At 43.2% G+C, this 18,650-nt stretch overlaps 1 protein-coding gene across 2 annotated transcripts in view; it reads left to right on the top strand.

The window, feature by feature from the left end:
• Crtam (cytotoxic and regulatory T cell molecule) overlaps window positions 1–14,329 on the top strand; it is a 37,263-nt gene extending 22,934 nt beyond the window's left edge. Inside the window, exons 7-9 of one of the 2 annotated variants that reach the window (NM_001106813.2) lie at window positions 1,861–2,004; window positions 10,788–10,874; window positions 12,764–14,329. In NM_001106813.2, the coding sequence (NP_001100283.1) occupies window positions 1,861–2,004; window positions 10,788–10,874; window positions 12,764–12,888 (356 nt within the window). In that variant the 3' untranslated portion in view covers window positions 12,889–14,329. Of the gene's footprint in view, window positions 1–1,857; window positions 2,005–10,787; window positions 10,875–12,763 lie in introns of both variants that reach the window. The other variant, NM_001413479.1, reaches the window with a different exon arrangement.
• Window positions 14,330–18,650: the final 4,321 nt, after the last annotated feature.

Raw genomic sequence — 18,650 nt, 5'->3', positions numbered from 1 at the left:
CACAAAACAGCATGTTCAGAGCATTGCATACTCCCAGCCCTTGTTTCTGGGTGTAGATACAGATCTAGATGCACACACATGCACACACAAGTAGCAGCCAATGGCTCTTGGGTCTTCTCTTCCTGGTGTATGGTCTATTTAATCATCTGTGGCTTCAGCTCTTCTACTTCTGGTCCAGACTTAGCACCATGGAAACATAGCCTTGTTGCTTGCACACTTGTGCTCTGAGAACATTTCTGGTTTCCCATGATCTACAACATACCACACAAGCCCTTCTTCTGCCTAAGGTGAACTCTGATGCCTACCTCTGCATCCCTGCATCTAGAAAGCCTCTGCACGTTTCATGATGCTCTGAAGGCATCGTTCTGTCTCAACAGCCCTGCCCTGTAACCTCCTACCTCACAGCAGGAGAGGATTCACCCTAATGCTCTTACTTCTCTCCCGAAGCTAAAGTCTACTGAAAGCCTCCCTGACGTATGCAGCCTCGGGTTCAAACTTTGTCTCTGCAGTCCTAGACACACTATTTGATAAGTAGGCATGGTTCTGGAACTTAGCATGGCTTACTTTTGTTGCCTTTTTAATGTATTTATTTATAAAGAGAAAATTATCTCCTAAGGCATAGGGATTACGTCCTAGGCAGGTTCAAGTACTATGCTCTTCACATAGCCACCATTCCTTAATCCTGAGCCTGCCGGCTGAGGTGAAGGACATTGGGCAAAATGACATACTAGTTTAAAATGATTTTCAAGAGTTCCTCAAGCATCTCCCTAATGCCTTTACGAGGACCACATTTAATCTAGTCAGGGTACACAGCATTTTGCTTTATTTGGATAGATTTTACCTTAATAGTCTCCTGGGATTCTGAGTTACATTGTAATGAACAAGCATTCCTCATAGCTACTTAAAATTCCCAGACTGTGATTTAAGTCAATATTCTCGTATGTTCTCTCTAGAAATGACAAAAAGAACTAAATATCTATGTCATTTAGAAAACAACTTTTCAAGTCATCCATGGGTTTGCTTTGTCTCTATTGCCCATTCGCTTGTCTCAGAGAGCTGAACAGCACACATACTTAACTTCTGGGGTAAATCTGGCCCATCCCCTGAGCTGAGCTGTCTTTTGGTCCATACCGTATTGGAGAAATGATATAGATAGATGTGTGTGTGTGTGTGTGTGTGTGTGTGTGTGTGTGTGTGTGTGTGTGTGTGTGGTGTGTGTGTATCTTTGTCCTGGCTGCATTCTACTGCTATGTTAAACATCCTCACAAAGCCAGCTTGAAGGGAAAAAGGACTTATTTGGCTTACAATTCCAGGTTATAGTCTTTAATTGTGGGAAAGTCAAGGCAGGAACTTGAAGCAGCTGGCCCCATTCATAATTCAGAGCAGAATGGGAATGAATGCATGAATGCCTGTTCCTCAGCTTACTTTCTTTGCTTTTATGCAGTCCAGAACCCAAACCTAGAGAATGGTGCCACCCACAATGGCCTGGGTCTTCCCTTTGAAACTATGCAGTCAAGACTCTTCCACAGACATTCCCGCAGGCCATCAGGATTTAGCCACTCCCTGAGATCATCCATGAATCTACACTGTGTCAAGCTGACAATTAAAATTAAGTGTCACAGACAGGTGTGGTGTCACTTGCCATTAAACCCCAGCACTAGGGAAGTAAAAACAAGTTGGTCCCAGTGAATTTAAGGACTGCCTGGATTATGTAGCCAAGTTCCAGGCTGGCCAGGGCTGCATAATGAGAACTTATCTCAAGAAAGGACAAAAATAGAGAAAGAAAGATGAAAGCTAACCATCGCGTTCCATGATGCCTAACCCAAACTGCCTAACGCTGTCTCGATCTCCTTACAGAAGCCAGTGCTCAGCATTCAGGGCTGGCCAGGAGGAATAGTGGCATCCTGCTGCTCACGCTGGTGTCCTTCCTCATTTTCATCCTCTTCATCATCATTCAGCTCTTCATCATGAAGCTTCGTAAAGCGCACGTGATATGGAAGAAGGGTGAGTGGACAGAGAACCCCGTGAGGTCTGTACAGAGTCCAACAGCTGACTAGACAGAAGGGAAAGACTGCCAGCCGAAGCTCCTCTCTTAGCTGATGTGCAAGCTGACCAGTAAGGGTGTGACTCCAATAAGCAATCACTCGTTTCCCAGCAAACACGGTCTGTGGATATCCAGGGAACATGCTCAAAAAGCGTCAGATAGACAGAAACCAAAGAAGCTATGGGAGTTGGGGCTGGACCGCAGATGCTCTTGTTGACAAAAGACGGAGCCAGTTCACCTGTTCACTCCCTGAGCGCCCACTGCATGCCAGGTATCACTCCAGATGCTAGGGCCATGTGAGCCTCTAAGACAGGTGATCCCGAGTTCCTTGTGTTCTAGTTAATGGATAAACATCTGCGGCCTTTTGTATTTTGCAACAATGTACTCAGCCCTACTCGTCCATAAGATACCAGTCATTTCCTTGCCACCCCCCAAGCATTCTAATGAAAGAGTTACCATCAAAACCGAAAGTATGCCAGTCATAATAATAACATAGTAATAAACAAGTCAAAATAAAAAAATAGCTAGAAAATCTCTATTAGAAATACATATACTCAACACATAGCAGAGCTTGACAAGGCTTTCAAAGGTGTTCAGAATAATTCTATAAATTTGTTTCGTAAACAGGTACAGGATGAAAGCCCTTCTTCATGAGGTTGGGACGACTGTAAAAGCTAGAGGGTGGGGAGATGCCATGAAATGCTGTCCTCTAGATACAGCGAGGCTGCTGGCGTCAGGAGCACGTAGCAGCTGTGACCACCTGTATAAGAACTGCAAATACACAAAAAGACAAGATAGTAGACAGGAGACGGGATGACTGTCAAGCCTCTGACTCGCCATGAGTCTCTATAAACTGCCCAAACATAATATCCTATTTGAGGTATACCAGTTAACTAAAATATATTGAAATTGATTTCTCCCCCACCCCACCTTATTTTTTGACTATAACTTTTAGAGTGTTTTAAATGACCTGACTTAAATGGCTGTTGGACAAAGCTGATTTAGTTACTTATGGCCCAAGGCCTCTAGTAAAAGAAAATTCTTTGTAAAGGCTCAAAATACTGCATCTTTGAATATCCGTGACTTAAAAGCATTACACTTGATAGTTTAGTTCAAGCTTATCTGAATAGTCATGTGAAGAAATAACTCATTATAGACAGACCCAAGGGAGTGACCAAGAGTGGGCAATGAGAGGGAAATGAATGCATGTGTTTTCTCTCATGTGCAGAAAATGTATATGACATAAAAGCAGAAGGAAGCCTAGAGGAATGGTGGAATGGAGCAAGAGATCCGAGGGGTGGGTAATAGAGAGCTGGTGGGAGGTAAACAGGAGAAAACTACAGCGATATATATATGAAGAGACCCCATGACCAAGGCAACTTATACAAGAAAGCGTTTAACTGAGGACTTGATTACAGATTCAAAGGATTAGTCCATTATCATGGTGGAGGGGAGTGTGGCAATGGCCTGACAGGCATGGTGCTGGAGAAGTAACTAAGAAGTTATACATCTTGGGGCTGGAGAGGTGGCTCAGCGGTTAAGAGCACTGACTGCCCTTCCAGAGGTCCTGAGTTCAATTCCAAGCAACCACATGGTGGCTCACAACCATCTGAATAGGATCCGATGCCCTCTTCTAGTGTGTTCTAAGTGAGCAACAGGGTGCTGACATGTATTAAATAAATAAATAAATATTTTTTTTAAAAAAAGAGTTATGCACCTTGATCCACAGGGGGAGAGAGAGAGAGAGAGACTGACTGGGCTTGGTATGGGCTTTTGATATCTCAAATCCCACTACTGGAAACACACCTCCTCCAACAAGGCCACACCTTCTTTTTTTTTTTTTTATTTACTTGAGTATTTCTTATATACATTTCAAGTGTTATTCCCTTTCCCGGTTTCCGGACAAACATCACCCTCCCCCCTCCCCTTCCTTATGGGTGTTCCCCTCCCAAACCTCCCCCCATTGCCACCCTCCCCGCATAGTCTAGTTCACTGGGGGTTCAGTCTTAGCAGGACCCAGGGCTTCCCCTTCCACTGGTGCTCTTACTAGGATATTCATTGCTACCTATGGGGACCGAGTCCAGGGTCAGTCCATGTATAGTCTTTAGGTAGTGGCTTAGTCCCTGGAAGCTCTGGTTGCTTGACATTGTTGTACTTTTGGGGTCTCGAGCACCTTCAAGCTCTTCCAGTTCTTTCTCTGATTCCTTCAACGGGGGACCTATTCTCAGTTCAGTGGTTTGCTGCTGGCATTCGCCTCTGTATTTGCTGTATTCTGGCTGTGTCTCTTAGGAGCGATCTACATCCGGCTCCTGTCGGTCTGCACTTCTTTGCTTCATCCATCTTGTCTAATAGGGTGGCTGTATATGTATGGGCCACCTGTGGGGCAGGCTCTGAATGGGTGTTCCTTCAGTCTCTGTTTTAATCTTTGCCTCTCCCTTCCCTGCCAAGGGTATTCTTTTTCCTCATTTAAAGAAGGAGTGAAGCATTCACATTTTGATCATCCGTCTTGAGTTTCCTTTGTTCTAGGGATCTAGGGTAATTCAAGCATTTGGGCTAATAGCCACTTATCAATGAGTGCATACCATGTATGTCTTTCTGTGAGTGGGTTAGCTAACTCAGGATGATATTTTCCAGTTCCAACCATTTGCCTACGAATTTCATAAACTCGTTGTTTTTGATAGCTGAGTAATATTCCATTGTGTAGATGTACCACATTTTCTGTATCCATTCCTCTGTTGAAGGGCATCTGGGTTCTTTCCAGTTTCTGGCTATTATAAATAAGGCTGCGATGAACATAGTGGAGCACGTGTCTCTTTTATATGTTGAGGCATCTTTTGGGTATATGCCCAAGAGAGGTATGGCTGGATCCTCAGGCAGTTCAATGTCCAATTTTCTGAGGAACCTCCAGACTGATTTCCAGAATGGTTTTACCAGTCTGCAATCCCACCAACAATGGAGGAGTGTTCCTCTTTCTCCACATCCTCGCCAGCATCTGCTGTCACCTGAGTTTTTGATCTTAGCCATTCTCACTGGTGTGAGGTGAAATCTCAGGGTTGTTTTGATTTGCATTTCCCTTATGACTAAAGATGTTGAACATTTCTTTAGGTGTTTCTCAGCCATTCGGCATTCCTCAGCTGTGAATTCTTTGTTTAGCTCTGAACCCCATTTTTTAATAGGGTTATTTGTTTCCCTGCGGTCTAACTTCTTGAGTTCTTTGTATATTTTGGATATAAGGCCTCTATCTGTTATAGGATTGGTAAAGATCTTTTCCCAATCTGTTGGTTGCCGTTTTGTCCTAACCACAGTGTCCTTTGCCTTACAGAAGCTTTGCAGTTTTATGAGATCCCATTTGTCGATTCTTGATCTTAGAGCATAAGCCATTGGTGTTTTGTTCAGGAAATTTTTTCCAGTGCCCATGTGTTCCAGATGCTTCCCTAGTTTTTCTTCTATTAGTTTGAGTGTGTCTGGTTTGATGTGGAGGTCCTTGATCCACTTGGACTTAAGCTTTGTACAGGGTGATAAGCATGGATCGATCTGCATTCTTCTACATGTTGCCCTCCAGTTGAACCAGCACCATTTGCTGAAAATGCTATCTTTTTTCCATTGGATGGTTTTGGCTCCTTTGTCAAAAATCAAGTGACCATAGGTGTGTGGGTTCATTTCTGGGTCTTCAATTCTATTCCATTGGTCTATCTGTCTGTCTCTGTACCAATACCATGCAGTTTTTATCACTATTGCTCTGTAATACTGCTTGAGTTCAGGGATAGTGATTCCCCCTGAAGTCCTCTTATTGTTGAGGATAGCTTTAGCTATCCTGGGTTTTTTGTTATTCCAGATGAATTTGCAAATTGTTCTGTCTAACTCTTTGAAGAATTGGATTGGTATTTTGATGGGGATTGCATTGAATCTGTAGATTGCTTTTGGTAAAATGGCCATTTTTACTATATTAATCCTGCCAATCCATGAGCATGGGAGATCTTTCCATCTTCTGAGGTCTTCTTCAATTTCTTTCCTCAGTGTCTTGAAGTTCTTATTGTACAGATCTTTTACTTGCTTGGTTAAAGTCACACCGAGGTACTTTATATTATTTGGGTCTATTATGAAGGGTGTCGTTTCCCTAATTTCTTTCTCGGCTTGTTTCTCTTTTGTATAGAGGAAGGCAACTGATTTATTTGAGTTAATTTTATACCCAGCCACTTTGCTGAAGTTGTTTATCAGCTTTAGTAGTTCTCTGGTGGAACTTTTGGGATCACTTAAATATACTATCATGTCGTCTGCAAATAGTGATATTTTGACCTCTTCTTTTCCGATCTGTATCCCCTTGATCTCCTTTTGTTGTCTGATTGCTCTGGCTAGAACTTCAAGAACTATATTGAATAAGTAGGGAGAGAGTGGGCAGCCTTGTCTAGTCCCTGATTTTAGTGGGATTGCTTCAAGTTTCTCTCCATTTAGTTTAATGTTAGCAACTGGTTTGCTGTATATGGCTTTTACTATGTTTAGGTATGGGCCTTGAATACCTATTCTTTCCAGGACTTTTATCATGAAGGGGTGTTGAATTTTGTCAAATGCTTTCTCAGCATCTAATGAAATGATCATGTGGTTCTGTTCTTTCAGTTTGTTTATATGATGGATCACGTTGATGGTTTTCCTTATATTAAACCATCCCTGCATGCCTGGGATGAAGCCTACTTGATCATGGTGGATGATTGTTTTGATGTGCTCTTGAATTCGGTTTGCCAGAATTTTATTGAGTATTTTTGCGTCGATATTCATAAGGGAAATTGGTCTGAAGTTCTCTTTCTTTGTTGGGTCTTTGTGTGGTTTAGGTATAAGAGTAATTGTGGCTTCATAGAAGGAATTCGGTAGGGCTCCATCTGTTTCAATTTTGTGGAATAGTTTGGATAATATTGGTATAAGGTCTTCTATGAAGGTTTGATAGAATTCTGCACTAAACCCGTCTGGACCTGGGCTCTTTTTGGTTGGGAGACCTTTAATGACTGCTTCTATTTCCTTAGGAGTTATGGGGTTGTTTAACTGGTTTATCTGTTCCTGATTTAACTTCGATACCTGGTATCTGTCTAGGAAATTGTCCATTTCCTGAAGATTTTCAAGTTTTGTTGAATATAGGTTTTTGTAGTAAGATCTGATGATTTTTTGAATTTCCTCTGAATCTGTAGTTATGTCTCCCTTTTCATTTCTGATTTTGTTAATTTGGACGCACTCTCTGTGTCCTCTCGTTAGTCTGGCTAAGGGTTTATCTATCTTGTTGATTTTCTCAAAGAACCAACTTTTGGTTCTGTTGATTCTTTCTATGGTCCTTTTTGTTTCTACTTGGTTGATTTCAGCTCTGAGTTTGATTATTTCCTGCCTTCTACTCCTCCTGGGTGTATTTGCTTCTTTTTGTTCTAGAGCTTTTAGGTGTGCTGTCAAGCTGCTGACATATGCTCTTTCCTGTTTCTTTCTGCAGGCACTCAGCGCTATTAGTTTTCCTCTTAGCACAGCTTTCATTGTGTCCCATAAGTTTGGGTATGTTGTACCTTCATTTTCATTAAATTCTAAAAAGTTTTTAATTTCTTTCTTTATTTCTTCCTTGACCAGGTTATCATTGAGTAGAGCATTGTTCAATTTCCACGTATATGTGGGCATTCTTCCCTTATTGTTATTGTGGTGGTCCGATAGCACGCATGGGATTATTTCTATCTTTCTGTACCTGTTGAGGCCCGTTTTTTGACCAATTATATGGTCAATTTTGGAGAAAGTACCATGAGGAGCTGAGAAGAAGGTATATCCTTTTGCTTTAGGATAGAATGTTCTATAAATATCCGTTAAGTCCATTTGGCTCATGACTTCTCTTAGTCTGTCTACATCTCTGTTTAATTTCTGTTTCCATGATCTGTCCATTGATGAGAGTGGGGTGTTGAAATCTCCCACTATTATTGTGTGAGGTGCAATGTGTGTTTTGAGCTTTAGTAAGGTTTCTTTTACATATGTAGGTGCCCTTGTATTTGGGGCATAGATATTTAGGATTGAGACTTCATCTTGGTGGATTTTTCCTTTGATGAATATGAAGTGTCCTTCCTTATCTTTTTTGATGACTTTTAGTTGAAAATTGATTTTATTTGATATTAGAATGGCTACTCCAGCTTTCTTCTTCTGACCATTTGCTTGGAAAATTGTTTTCCAGCCTTTCACTCTGAGGTAATGTCTGTCTTTGTCTCTGAGGTGTGTTTCCTGTAGGCAGCAGAATGCAGGGTCCTCGTTGCGTATCCAGTTTGTTAATCTATGTCTTTTTATTGGGGAGTTGAGGCCATTGATATTGAGAGATATTAAGGAATAGTGATTATTGCTTCCCGTTATATTCATATTTGGAAGTGAGGTTATGATTGTGTGCTTTCATTCTCTTTGTTTTGTTGCCAAGATGATTAGTTTCTTGCTTCTAGGGTATAGCTTGCCTCCTTATGTTGGGCTTTACCCTTTATTATCCTTTGTAGTGCTGGATTTGTAGAAAGATATTGTGTAAATTTGGTTTTGTCATGGAATATCTTGGTTTCTCCATCTATGTTAATTGAGAGTTTTGCAGGATACAGTAACCTGGGCTGGCATTTGTGTTCTCTTAGGGTCTGTATGACATCTGTCCAGGATCTTCTGGCCTTCATAGTTTCTGGCGAAAAGTCTGGTGTGATTCTGATAGGTCTCCCTTTATATGTTACTTGACCTTTTTCCCTTACTGCTTTTAATATTCTTTCTTTATTTTGTGCGTTTGGTGTTTTGACAATTATGTGACGGGAGGTGTTTCTTTTCTGGTCCAATCTATTTGGAGTTCTGTAGGCTTCTTGTATGCCTATGGGTATCTCTTTTTTTAGGTTAGGGAAGTTTTCTTCTATGATTTTGTTGAAGATATTTACTGGTCCTTTGAGCTGGGAGTCTTCACTCTCTTCTATACCTATTATCCTTAGGTTTGATCTTCTCATTGAGTCCTGGATTTCCTGTATGTTTTGGACCAGTAGCTTTTTCCGCTTTACATTATCTTTGACAGTTGAGTCAATGATTTCTATGGAATCTTCTGCTCCCGAGATTCTCTCTTCCATCTCTTGAATTCTGTTGGTGAAGCTTGTATCTACAGCTCCTTGTCTTTTCTTTTGATTTTCTATGTCCAGGGTTGTTTCCATGTGTTCTTTCTTGATTGCTTCTATTTCCATTTTTAATTCCTTCAACTGTTTGATTGTGTTTTCCTGGAATTCTTTCAGGGATTTTTGCGATTCCTCTCTGTAGGCTTCTACTTGTTCTCTAAGGGAGTTCTTTATGTCTTTCTTGAAGTCCTCCAGCATCATGATCAAATATGATTTTGAAACTAGGTCTTGCTTTTCTGGTGTGTTTGGATATTCCGTGTTTGCTTTGGTGGGAGAATTGGGCTCCGATGATGCCATGTAGTCTTGGTTTCTGTTGCTTGGGTTCCTGTGCTTGCCTCTCGCCATCAGATTATCTCTAGTGTTACTTTGTTCTGCTATTTCTGACTGTGGCTAGACTGTCCTATAACCTGTGTGTCAGGAGTGCTGTAGACCTGTTTTCCTGTTTTCTTTCAGCCAGTTATGGGGACAGAGTGTTCTGCTTTCGGGCGTGTAGTTTTTCCTCTCTACAGGCCTTCAGCTGTTCCTGTGGGCCTGTGTCTTGAGTTCACCAGGCAGGTTTCTTGCAGGGGAAAAATTGGTCCTACCTGTGGTTCCAAGGCTCAAGTTTGCTCGTGGGGTACTGCCTAAGTCCTCTCCGCTGTGGCAGCAACCGGGAAAATCTGTGCCGCTCCTTCCGGGAGCCTCCGTGCACCAGGGTTTCAGATGACGTTTGGTGTTTTCCTCTGGCGCCTGGATGTGCACAGAGTGCAGTCTCTTCTGGTTTCCCAGGCGTGTCCGCCTCTCTGAAGGTTCAGCTCTCCCTCCCACGGGATTTGGGTGCAGAGAACTGTTTATCCGGTCTGTTTCCTTCAGGTTCCGGCAGTGTCTCAGGCGCAGGGGTCCTGCCGCTCCTGGGCCCTCCCCTACGGGAACCCAGAGGCCTTATACAGTTGCCTCTTGGGCCAGGGATGTGGGCAGGGGTGGGCAGTGTTGGTGGTCTCCTCCGCTCTGCAGCCTCAGGAGTGCCCACCTGATCAGGCGGTGGGGTCTCTCTCCCACGGGGTTTGGGAGCAGAGAGCTGCTGCGGTCCGGGATCCGCCGGTCAAGGCCACACCTTCTAATCCTTCCCAAACAGTTGCAAGCCTTAATGACTAAGCATTCAAGTTTGTGAGCCTACACAGGTCATTCTTATTCAAACCAGCACGATAAGCATGAAAGTGCCATAATGACTACCTAACATCTTGTGTACTAACCAAATCAAGTAAAGGGTCATTTGACCATAGAATAAATACATATAGATAAGATGAGACAGGGTCTGATGTTCTGTGTGTGCAGGAGGCAAACGGCACAGTGTTATTTCAAAGACCCTCACTGACGATTGGCCACCATCATTCTGGTAGCAGTTGTTCCTTTCTGAAGGACAGTGCCTGCTGCTATCCTGCTGTCCTTTGACCTTATCCCCTATCCCTTGGGTACACAGAAACACTGTAGGATGACATATTGAGCTAATGAATCCACGAGGCCCAGGAGGCCATGACAGCTCAGCAATGACCATGATGTCATCGTATTCAAACATCCATGTCTAATGCTGTCTGCGATGGCAGAAATTGGTAACCTAGTCTCCTCTTTGGCAGAAAGTGAAATTTCAGAGCAAGCTCTAGAAAGCTACAGATCAAGATCCAACAATGAGGAAACATCTTCCCAGGAGAATAACAGCCAGGGTGAGTGCAATGTGTGTGGCCCGGGACTTAATCAGTGAGGGTCATTCGTGGATCACCTCAGGAAAAGTGGGGAGGGACCACAATCAAAGTTTGATTGGATTTTATAGACTTCCACTTTATTTATAACATTTAAGGAAGCTTGCCTTTAAAGATAAATTCACAAGTGGTCAGATTCATGCAGTAGAAGGCCTTCCACTTTAGGAAGGCCAGCTCTGGTCTTGTTGTCATACTCAGGGTCACTCTGTGGCCTGAGATAGATTCTACATAAAACCTCAGTCAATGAAGCACCTTTCATATCACCCCATGCATCCGGTCAGGCAGTAAACAATCTAATTCTTTTTGCATCCTTGAAGTCTATCACGGAGCCTGGCACAAACGGTGTGTCTGAAAATTTTTCACTGAACAAATCAATTCGAGGCCTAATTAATCTAAAGAGAAATATCTGAGGCCTTTGGATGACTTTGTTACAATGCTCTCAGCAAAGTAAGAGTGAAAAAATTCTCTAGAGGGGAAGGAGAGTGTGTGGGTGTGGGCGGGTGGATGGGAGTATGGGTCTGGCAAGGCAAGAATTTTATATCTTCTACCTTCCATAAGTCCTCTGCAAATTAACTTCGACTTGCCAGGCATTTCAAGAAATGTGCTGGTCTTTGCTGCTTGGTTCTGTTTCTTTGGTTGAGGGCTTTCGTAGGAGGAGTTAAGTCTCCTAAAACACCTGCACCTTTTTGTTACTTTTTGCCCTTCCAAGTGTGAAACAGGCTTCTAGTAGGAAAAGAGACATAGTGACCAGATGATGGGGAAATCTGTGGAAAGTACCTACTGTCTGTTGGCGTGTGAAAGCACAGGCGAGTGGCGCCGGTGTCCACATGATTTGTGTAGCCGCCTGTGGTGTTTTCCCTCTGCGAGGGGAAGGCAAAACAGTGGGAGGAGAATCAGGAGCTTCGGCAGAGAAAGGAAAACCCTCAGCTCAGGCGCTGAAAAAGCGAACGCCCCTGTAGTTCCATTTTAAGAAAACTTGGAAGGGACGCCTACACTCAGGGCTCCGTGTGCAGGCAGAAGGCGATGGGGAGCCGTCTGTCTTCATAGGCAGAAGGATTTTCTCCTGGGCTCAGATTTCCATTGCCCTCCCATGGTCATCAGCTTTGGTTTGGGTTTTCACTGCTGTGGCAAACACCTGACAGACAAAGGAAAGAAGGCTCTTTCAAAGGTCTCAGCCCACTGTGGTGGGGAGAGTGTGGTGGAACGCGGAGGTTCAGAGGTTTGCAAAATGGCGGCCAGGAAGTGAGCCCAGAGAGAGAGAGCCCATTTGCTTGCTGGCTTCCTCATTTTCTTCCTTTGATTCCACTGGGTCTTGCCTGTCAGTTGGGTTTGTGCTTCTGCCCTACTTCACTCTTGCTAGAAACAACAGATACCCGACCCCTCTCCCCACAACAGTGCTTTACTGATCTTTCTAGATGTTTGTCAATCCAAGCATCATATTGACGGTGAAGATAACTAGCATAACCCTCATTGCCTCCGTGCCTCAAACCAAACACTGAAGCTGCACTGTTTTATGCTTTCAAAGGGTCAGTATCTCATCTAGCTCGAGGTTTTGAGAGTTCGGCCCCAACCTAATGTTTTCCACAGGCCTTGTTATTTTTTTTATTACGTGATTTTGCCGAAGGCAATGTGATATATTCTGCAGCTGAGTTTTTATTTCAGTTTGATTAGCATATTGTTTATGTAACATAAGTTACTTTTTTTTTATTAAGGCACAACAATGCATTCAGAACATTCACATAGGCCAGATTATTGTAGGTTAGGTTCTATAACTAAAGCATGACCTCCAAGGAGCTTCAAATGTATGGATGCAACACTGTTCAAAATTCTTATTTCCTGTGTTTCTCTTTCAGCCTCACAGTCTAAGCATTGCATGAACTACATCATGCGGTTATACTCGGGAGCCAAAACAAAGAAGAGTGCCCGGCATTGGAAGATGGAGGGCAAGCACAGTCGTGTCCCCGAGAGTATTGTGTAGTGTTCCCAGTGATAGAAGATAGGATTTCGGGGCAGCTGTATCAGGCCCTGGAAAGAATCATAAGTACTGTGACATAAAAATAAGATGTCCACTGAGTACAGTTCAAGACAGCGTCCATTGAGCCAGGGCAGCCACATGAGGACCAAGCCATGGACAGAAAGCTCCTCCTTGAAAGACAAACATAGAAAGAACCTATTGTGACTGACACTACCTCAGAGCCGGAGGACTCTGCTAAGTCTTTTGGATCAGGGTCAAAATGACCAGTGAGCATCTGACCTCGAAGGGAGCAGCAGTTTTTAGATATGGGGCTGGAGTGGAACTATTTGAATTGGTTTAAAATCTTTCCTTCTGGTCAAGAAGGACTTAAGCATGAGAAGGACCCAAAGAAGACCTGAGCTACCAGCAGCCTACTCTCAAGACAGGCTCTAGGAAGAGGCCATGTGGGCAACAGAGAAAAGTGGGATGTCACAGCATGCAGTGGACATGACCACCCAGAGATCCACAACCCTCAATACCAGAGCTGAATTCAGCTGCCAAGGGGCTTCCTTACAAACTGTGAGCCAACCTGACAGGCAGTTCTTAACCAAATTACACCATGGCAAGGGCATGGACAGAAGCAAACCGCGAGTTTGGTTGACAGACTGTTGAATTCATGAATGGTTTTTAGAACTTTAATAAAGACTGGAGTGTATCTTTTTTAGAGGCTGTCATGCCCATTGGTTATCTACGTGAAAAAAAGATCAATTTAGATGACATAGCAAACTCTGATTTTATAAAAATGAAACGTTTCTCACTAGTTGGATCTGAGAAAACCAGCTTGCAAGTATTACATGCACACCCGTGTACATGTTTGTACACACCTATGCACACACTCATACATACTTGCTTGCACCCACCCATGCAACACAAACAAATACATACACATACCTATATCGTAAGTGTGTTATTGTAGACACCAGCTCCTCCTGGTCCTATCCCTCTCCTATAATGACTTTTTTTCCATTTAACAATCACGAAATTATAGCAAACTATAAAGACAGCATAGAGGATCTTCCTCAATTAGTTGAGAGTGAAAGGGCCTGATGCTCAACACCCCTTGAAACCCTCTGATTACCCCAAGAAAGACACATATCACCACAAAGAAAACATTTCAGTCAGGAAAGTAGCATCGATGTCTTTCACTCATGGTCCTTGGATGCTGTGGTGGTTTGAACGTGGCCTTGTTGGAGTAGCTGTTTCACTGTGGGTATGGGCTTTAACACCCTCATCCTAGCTGCCTAGAAGCCGGTCTTCCACTAGCAACCTTCAGATGAAGATGTAGAACTCTCAGCTCCTCCTGCACCATGCCTGCCTGGATGCTGCCATGTTCTTGCCTTGACGATAATGGACTGAACCTCTGAACCTATAAGCCAGCCCTAATTAAATGTTGTCCTTTATGAGACTTGCCTTGGTCATGGTGTCTGTTTACAGCAGTAAACCCCTAAGACATTCCCCTTTAAGTATTTTGCTTCTAAACTTTGCTTGTTATTTTCCTCATTAAACTTCAAAGCTTTTCACTTATTTTCTTAGGTCTGTACTTTCTTAGATTCTGGTTTCCTCTGTCATTCAGTGGGCTGTAATCTGTGACTTCCAAACTGATCCATCGCTAACCTCATAGTCAGACTGTGGAGCCAGCTTCTCTGTCGTCCTGGCAGGCATGTGTTGATCCTCAGGCACCCGTTTGTTTGCTGTTCTGGACATTCAAACATTCCTTGTGCCAGTCCTGACATTAGCAACTTTCAAAGAATTCCTAGTCCCATTTAGTGGATATTCTAAAGTTACAGAAGTGCAGGAAACAGTAAGAAAGGAAGCTGAGAGCAGCTGCCCCTTAAAAATGAGCTTTCTAAGGAGAGAGGGAGAGAGGGAGAGAGAGAGAGAGAGAGAGAGAGAGAGAGAGAGAGAGAGGAGAGAGAGAGGAGAGAGAGAGAGAGGAGAGAGAGAGAGGAGAGAGAGAGGAGAGAGAGAGAGAGAGAGAGAGAGAGAGAGAGAGAGAGAGAGAGAGAGCAGAGTGTTTTACAAACACTGGGGCCAAGCTTGGGCTTTGGGGTGGGATAGCCCCTGTAGGAGAGGTGAACCTTGGGAGAAATCACTAGAACAAAACAGACACCTAACCTTTGTGCTTTGGTGGGCTGGTGGCAAGTTCTACACTATATTATTTGGTCTGACACAGCCTACATGACAAGGAACCAGGTACTGGTTCTGACCATACATATCTTACATCTTTGAGGGGGATGGGCTGCAAGGCCACAGCATGGCACAGCCTTATAACTCTGTCCCTGAGAGGCATGGCTGATTGTGGGGAGATGACAAGAAGTTGCAAAGAGAGTTTTCAGTCTAACAATGGACACTGGCATTTAGAAGCCAGGTCTGTGATAGTTGTCATTGCTTTTGGGGTATCATCATTGCTGAGTCCTTTCAATGGACAGAACTTTGGAATATATATATATATATATATATATGTGTGTGTGTGTGTGTGTGTGTGTGTGTGTGTGTGTGTGTGTGTGTGTGTGTAGTGTGTATATTTATGTATGTGTTGGTGTATATTTAACTCTGTCTATTGAAACCATGAGCTTATTCTAGAGTCTCCCTTTCCATATTCACAATTCCATCCTCTAAGAGATGTTTTTGTATCCCCAATGTATTTACCAATTTATCATCTCCCAGCTCTACCACTGCCCATTGTCCTTCGGATGTCCTCCTCCAGCAAAGGCTCCAAGTCTATGTACCTCTGTCTTCCCTTCCTCCATGTAGAGTCTCTGCTCCTTAAACATGGGCTCTGCCACCTCACAGTGTGTGGCTCCTCTGTGTGGAAGCCTTTAATGCGTACACCGCACACACACACTGCTATACGCCAGTCTTCTCACTCATTCAAATTGAGGGCGTATGCAAGGGTGGCTCTAGCTCTGTGCGCAGCACTGCCTCCTTCCTGGGATGAGACTCCCACACCCTCTCTGGAGCTCCACTTGTTCCTTCTCATACTCCTATGGGCACCTGCTTTGTCCTCAGGATGGAACTTCTTGGGGAGTACAGCTGTAGGAGGCTGAGAGAAAAGGGGTGAGCCGGGTACCCTGCTTTCCCAGGGAGTGTCAGTGTGCAAAGACATCTCGACGTGGAATGTCATTTGCAATTTTGTAGCAGCTCTGTGCCAGTCATCCATCAAGTCACCAGCAACTTCAAAACGATCCAGAAGGAAGCACTCTTATCTCAGAGGTGGTGCTGATTGTCATCAATTAAACATATATTGGCCAATTTTGAGTCTATGTTTGCAGCGAATCCTCCCACACATTGCCCTCTGTGACTGCCCCGGTTTCTCCAGATCAACAGAATCAAGCAGATGTGTCAACAACTTAGTAATATGTAGAGTAGAGAAAAGCCCTGAGCCAGAATTGTCAGAATCTCCCTGCCAGGATTTCCTAAGATGGGGATCCCCAGTTCAATCCCAGTGGCTGGTGTCAGAAGACTCAGGATAGCATTTTGGAATCAGTATTTTCTAAAGAGTCTACTACAGCCTGGTAGGGGAACCCTGCTGGAGCAGAAACCAAACATTTTCAAAGTGGCAGTGAACTGTGAATACTGTGGTTGAGGTGATCGGGGTCTCCTTGATATCACTTTAAAACATTCAGGCCAAGACTGTGTAAACAACTAAGGGTAGACACTGGCTACCAATCCAAGACTACCTGACCTCAGGGCCATGCCCCCTCTATTACTGTAGTAAGATGATTTCAGGGAACATTTAGAATGGAATGAGGTGTTGGGAGCTGTGTTTGGAATCTTCCATTTGCCCTGAGAAAGTGATGACTTGAGCCTCAACAGTGTGAGCCCTTTCCAACTCTCTGGAGAGAATTCGAAGAACCAACACCAGATGATCTCAGAGAGCACCAGACGTCTGGGATTAGAAGGAGCGACTGCATCCCTCAACGAGATAATGTAACTCCAGTTACAACATCGAATCGCAACTCAGGTGTTCTGCTCTTTGGTTCTGAAATTCATCTGCTTCATTCTTCCCTTTAAGTGGATGTTGGAGGTTCCTGTGCAACTTCGTTTCCCTCAAAGCTTTGAATCTAGTTTACTCAATCCCTGATGTTACCCAACTTGAGTGTATCATCATGTTGCAGAGAAACTTACCAAGAAAAGAGCTGTTTATCTCTTTCTCGAATGTCATCAATTCCTAGTCTAATTTTACAGATAGAATATTCAAATTAGGGTCCCAGAGTTTATGCCAAGCATTAGAATGTATTTTGAGGAAAACTGATATCCTACAAATACTAGTAAGAAGTTTTGTGTGAGGAAGAAAATTTTCCTGGCTGGCAAGATCGCTTGGTAGGTAAAGGTCCTTGCCACAAAGCCTGAACATTTGAGTTCAGAATCTGGGATCCACATGGTGGAAGGAGAGAATGGATCCTTGAAAGCTGTCTTCTGACCTCCACATGTGTGTCATGGCACACTCATCTACACACACACACACACACACACACACACACAGAGAGAGAGAGAGAGAGAGAGAGAGAGAGAGAATAAATAGATGTAATTTTTTTTTTTAAAAAAAAGAAGTTTCCTTGGGTGATAAAAGTTGCCATAATGGAATCTCTGTAGCTTGCTTTAACCCAGTTCTGTTCAAATGTACCTTAATCACGAAGAGTGGTCCCTGTGGTATATGAGTATGGGGGTGGGAAAGGACCTCCCTGGTACCATCTTCCAGAACACCAGAATCTAAACATTTTGAAGTCCCTTATATAAAAGTGTGAGATTCACTTATGAACCACATATGTCCTTCTGAAAATGTAAATCACCTCCAGATTATGAATGGCATTTAACATAATATAAACAGTGCATAGATAATAATTGCAATCTATTGTTTTTGGCACAATGTCAAGAGCAGTCTGTACATGCTCAGCACCAGAGGCAATCTGCTTTTATACCAACGATTTGTTACATCTATGGACGTAGAATAAATAACAAAAGTGCAATGTCATAAAACAACACTGGCCACAGAGACATGAGAGAGTTCTTGATAGATTTCTAGAAAATTATTTACATATTTGAGTGTGTGTGTGAGAGAGAGGGGGGGGGTGTTGTTCTCTGACTGTCCTGGAGCTAGATCTGTAAACCAGGCTGGCCTGGAACTCAGAGATCTGCCTGTATATATATATATATATATATATATACACATACATACATACACACACACATATATATATGTATACATATACATATACATATATACATACATTCTGGCTCTACACATCACCCATACCATCTGTTATTGGGTGAAAATAACAGAGAAAATGACAACCACCCAACAGGCGGAGCATCTTGAAGTCACACGATGAAGAAGGTGGTTTGAACTGCTGACCGTTAATGAGCCCACTAATTTAACCCAACAACATAATCTCCCATCACTTCCTCTGGCTGAAGTCATGGTAATTTGCTATATTCATAAAGGGATCTTGATCCAGATGAAACGCAGTTGGTTGTGATTTAAAAAAAAAAATTACATCCTGAGCTTTCTGAGGGAGAAGAAGCCCTCTTCCTTCCTGTAATGCCCTCTTGAGCAGGTCTCTTATCAGGGCTGAAATATGTTAATTTCCCCCATCACTTCTCCTCCTCCTAAAACCTAGTCCCAGGAAGCAAAAATAGCTTATTTTCTCCCCAAGTGCAGTGCGCAACTTACGGGGTTGCTTTTTTAAAGCCATCCGACTTAATTTCTAGAAAAGCCTAAATTC

This window comes from Rattus norvegicus, chromosome 8 (genome assembly GCF_036323735.1).
Source record: "Rattus norvegicus strain BN/NHsdMcwi chromosome 8, GRCr8, whole genome shotgun sequence".
Lineage (NCBI taxonomy): Eukaryota > Metazoa > Chordata > Mammalia > Rodentia > Muridae > Rattus > Rattus norvegicus.
The sequence above is the reverse complement of the archived record's forward strand: the minus strand, read 5'-3'. Positions and strand labels throughout refer to the sequence as shown.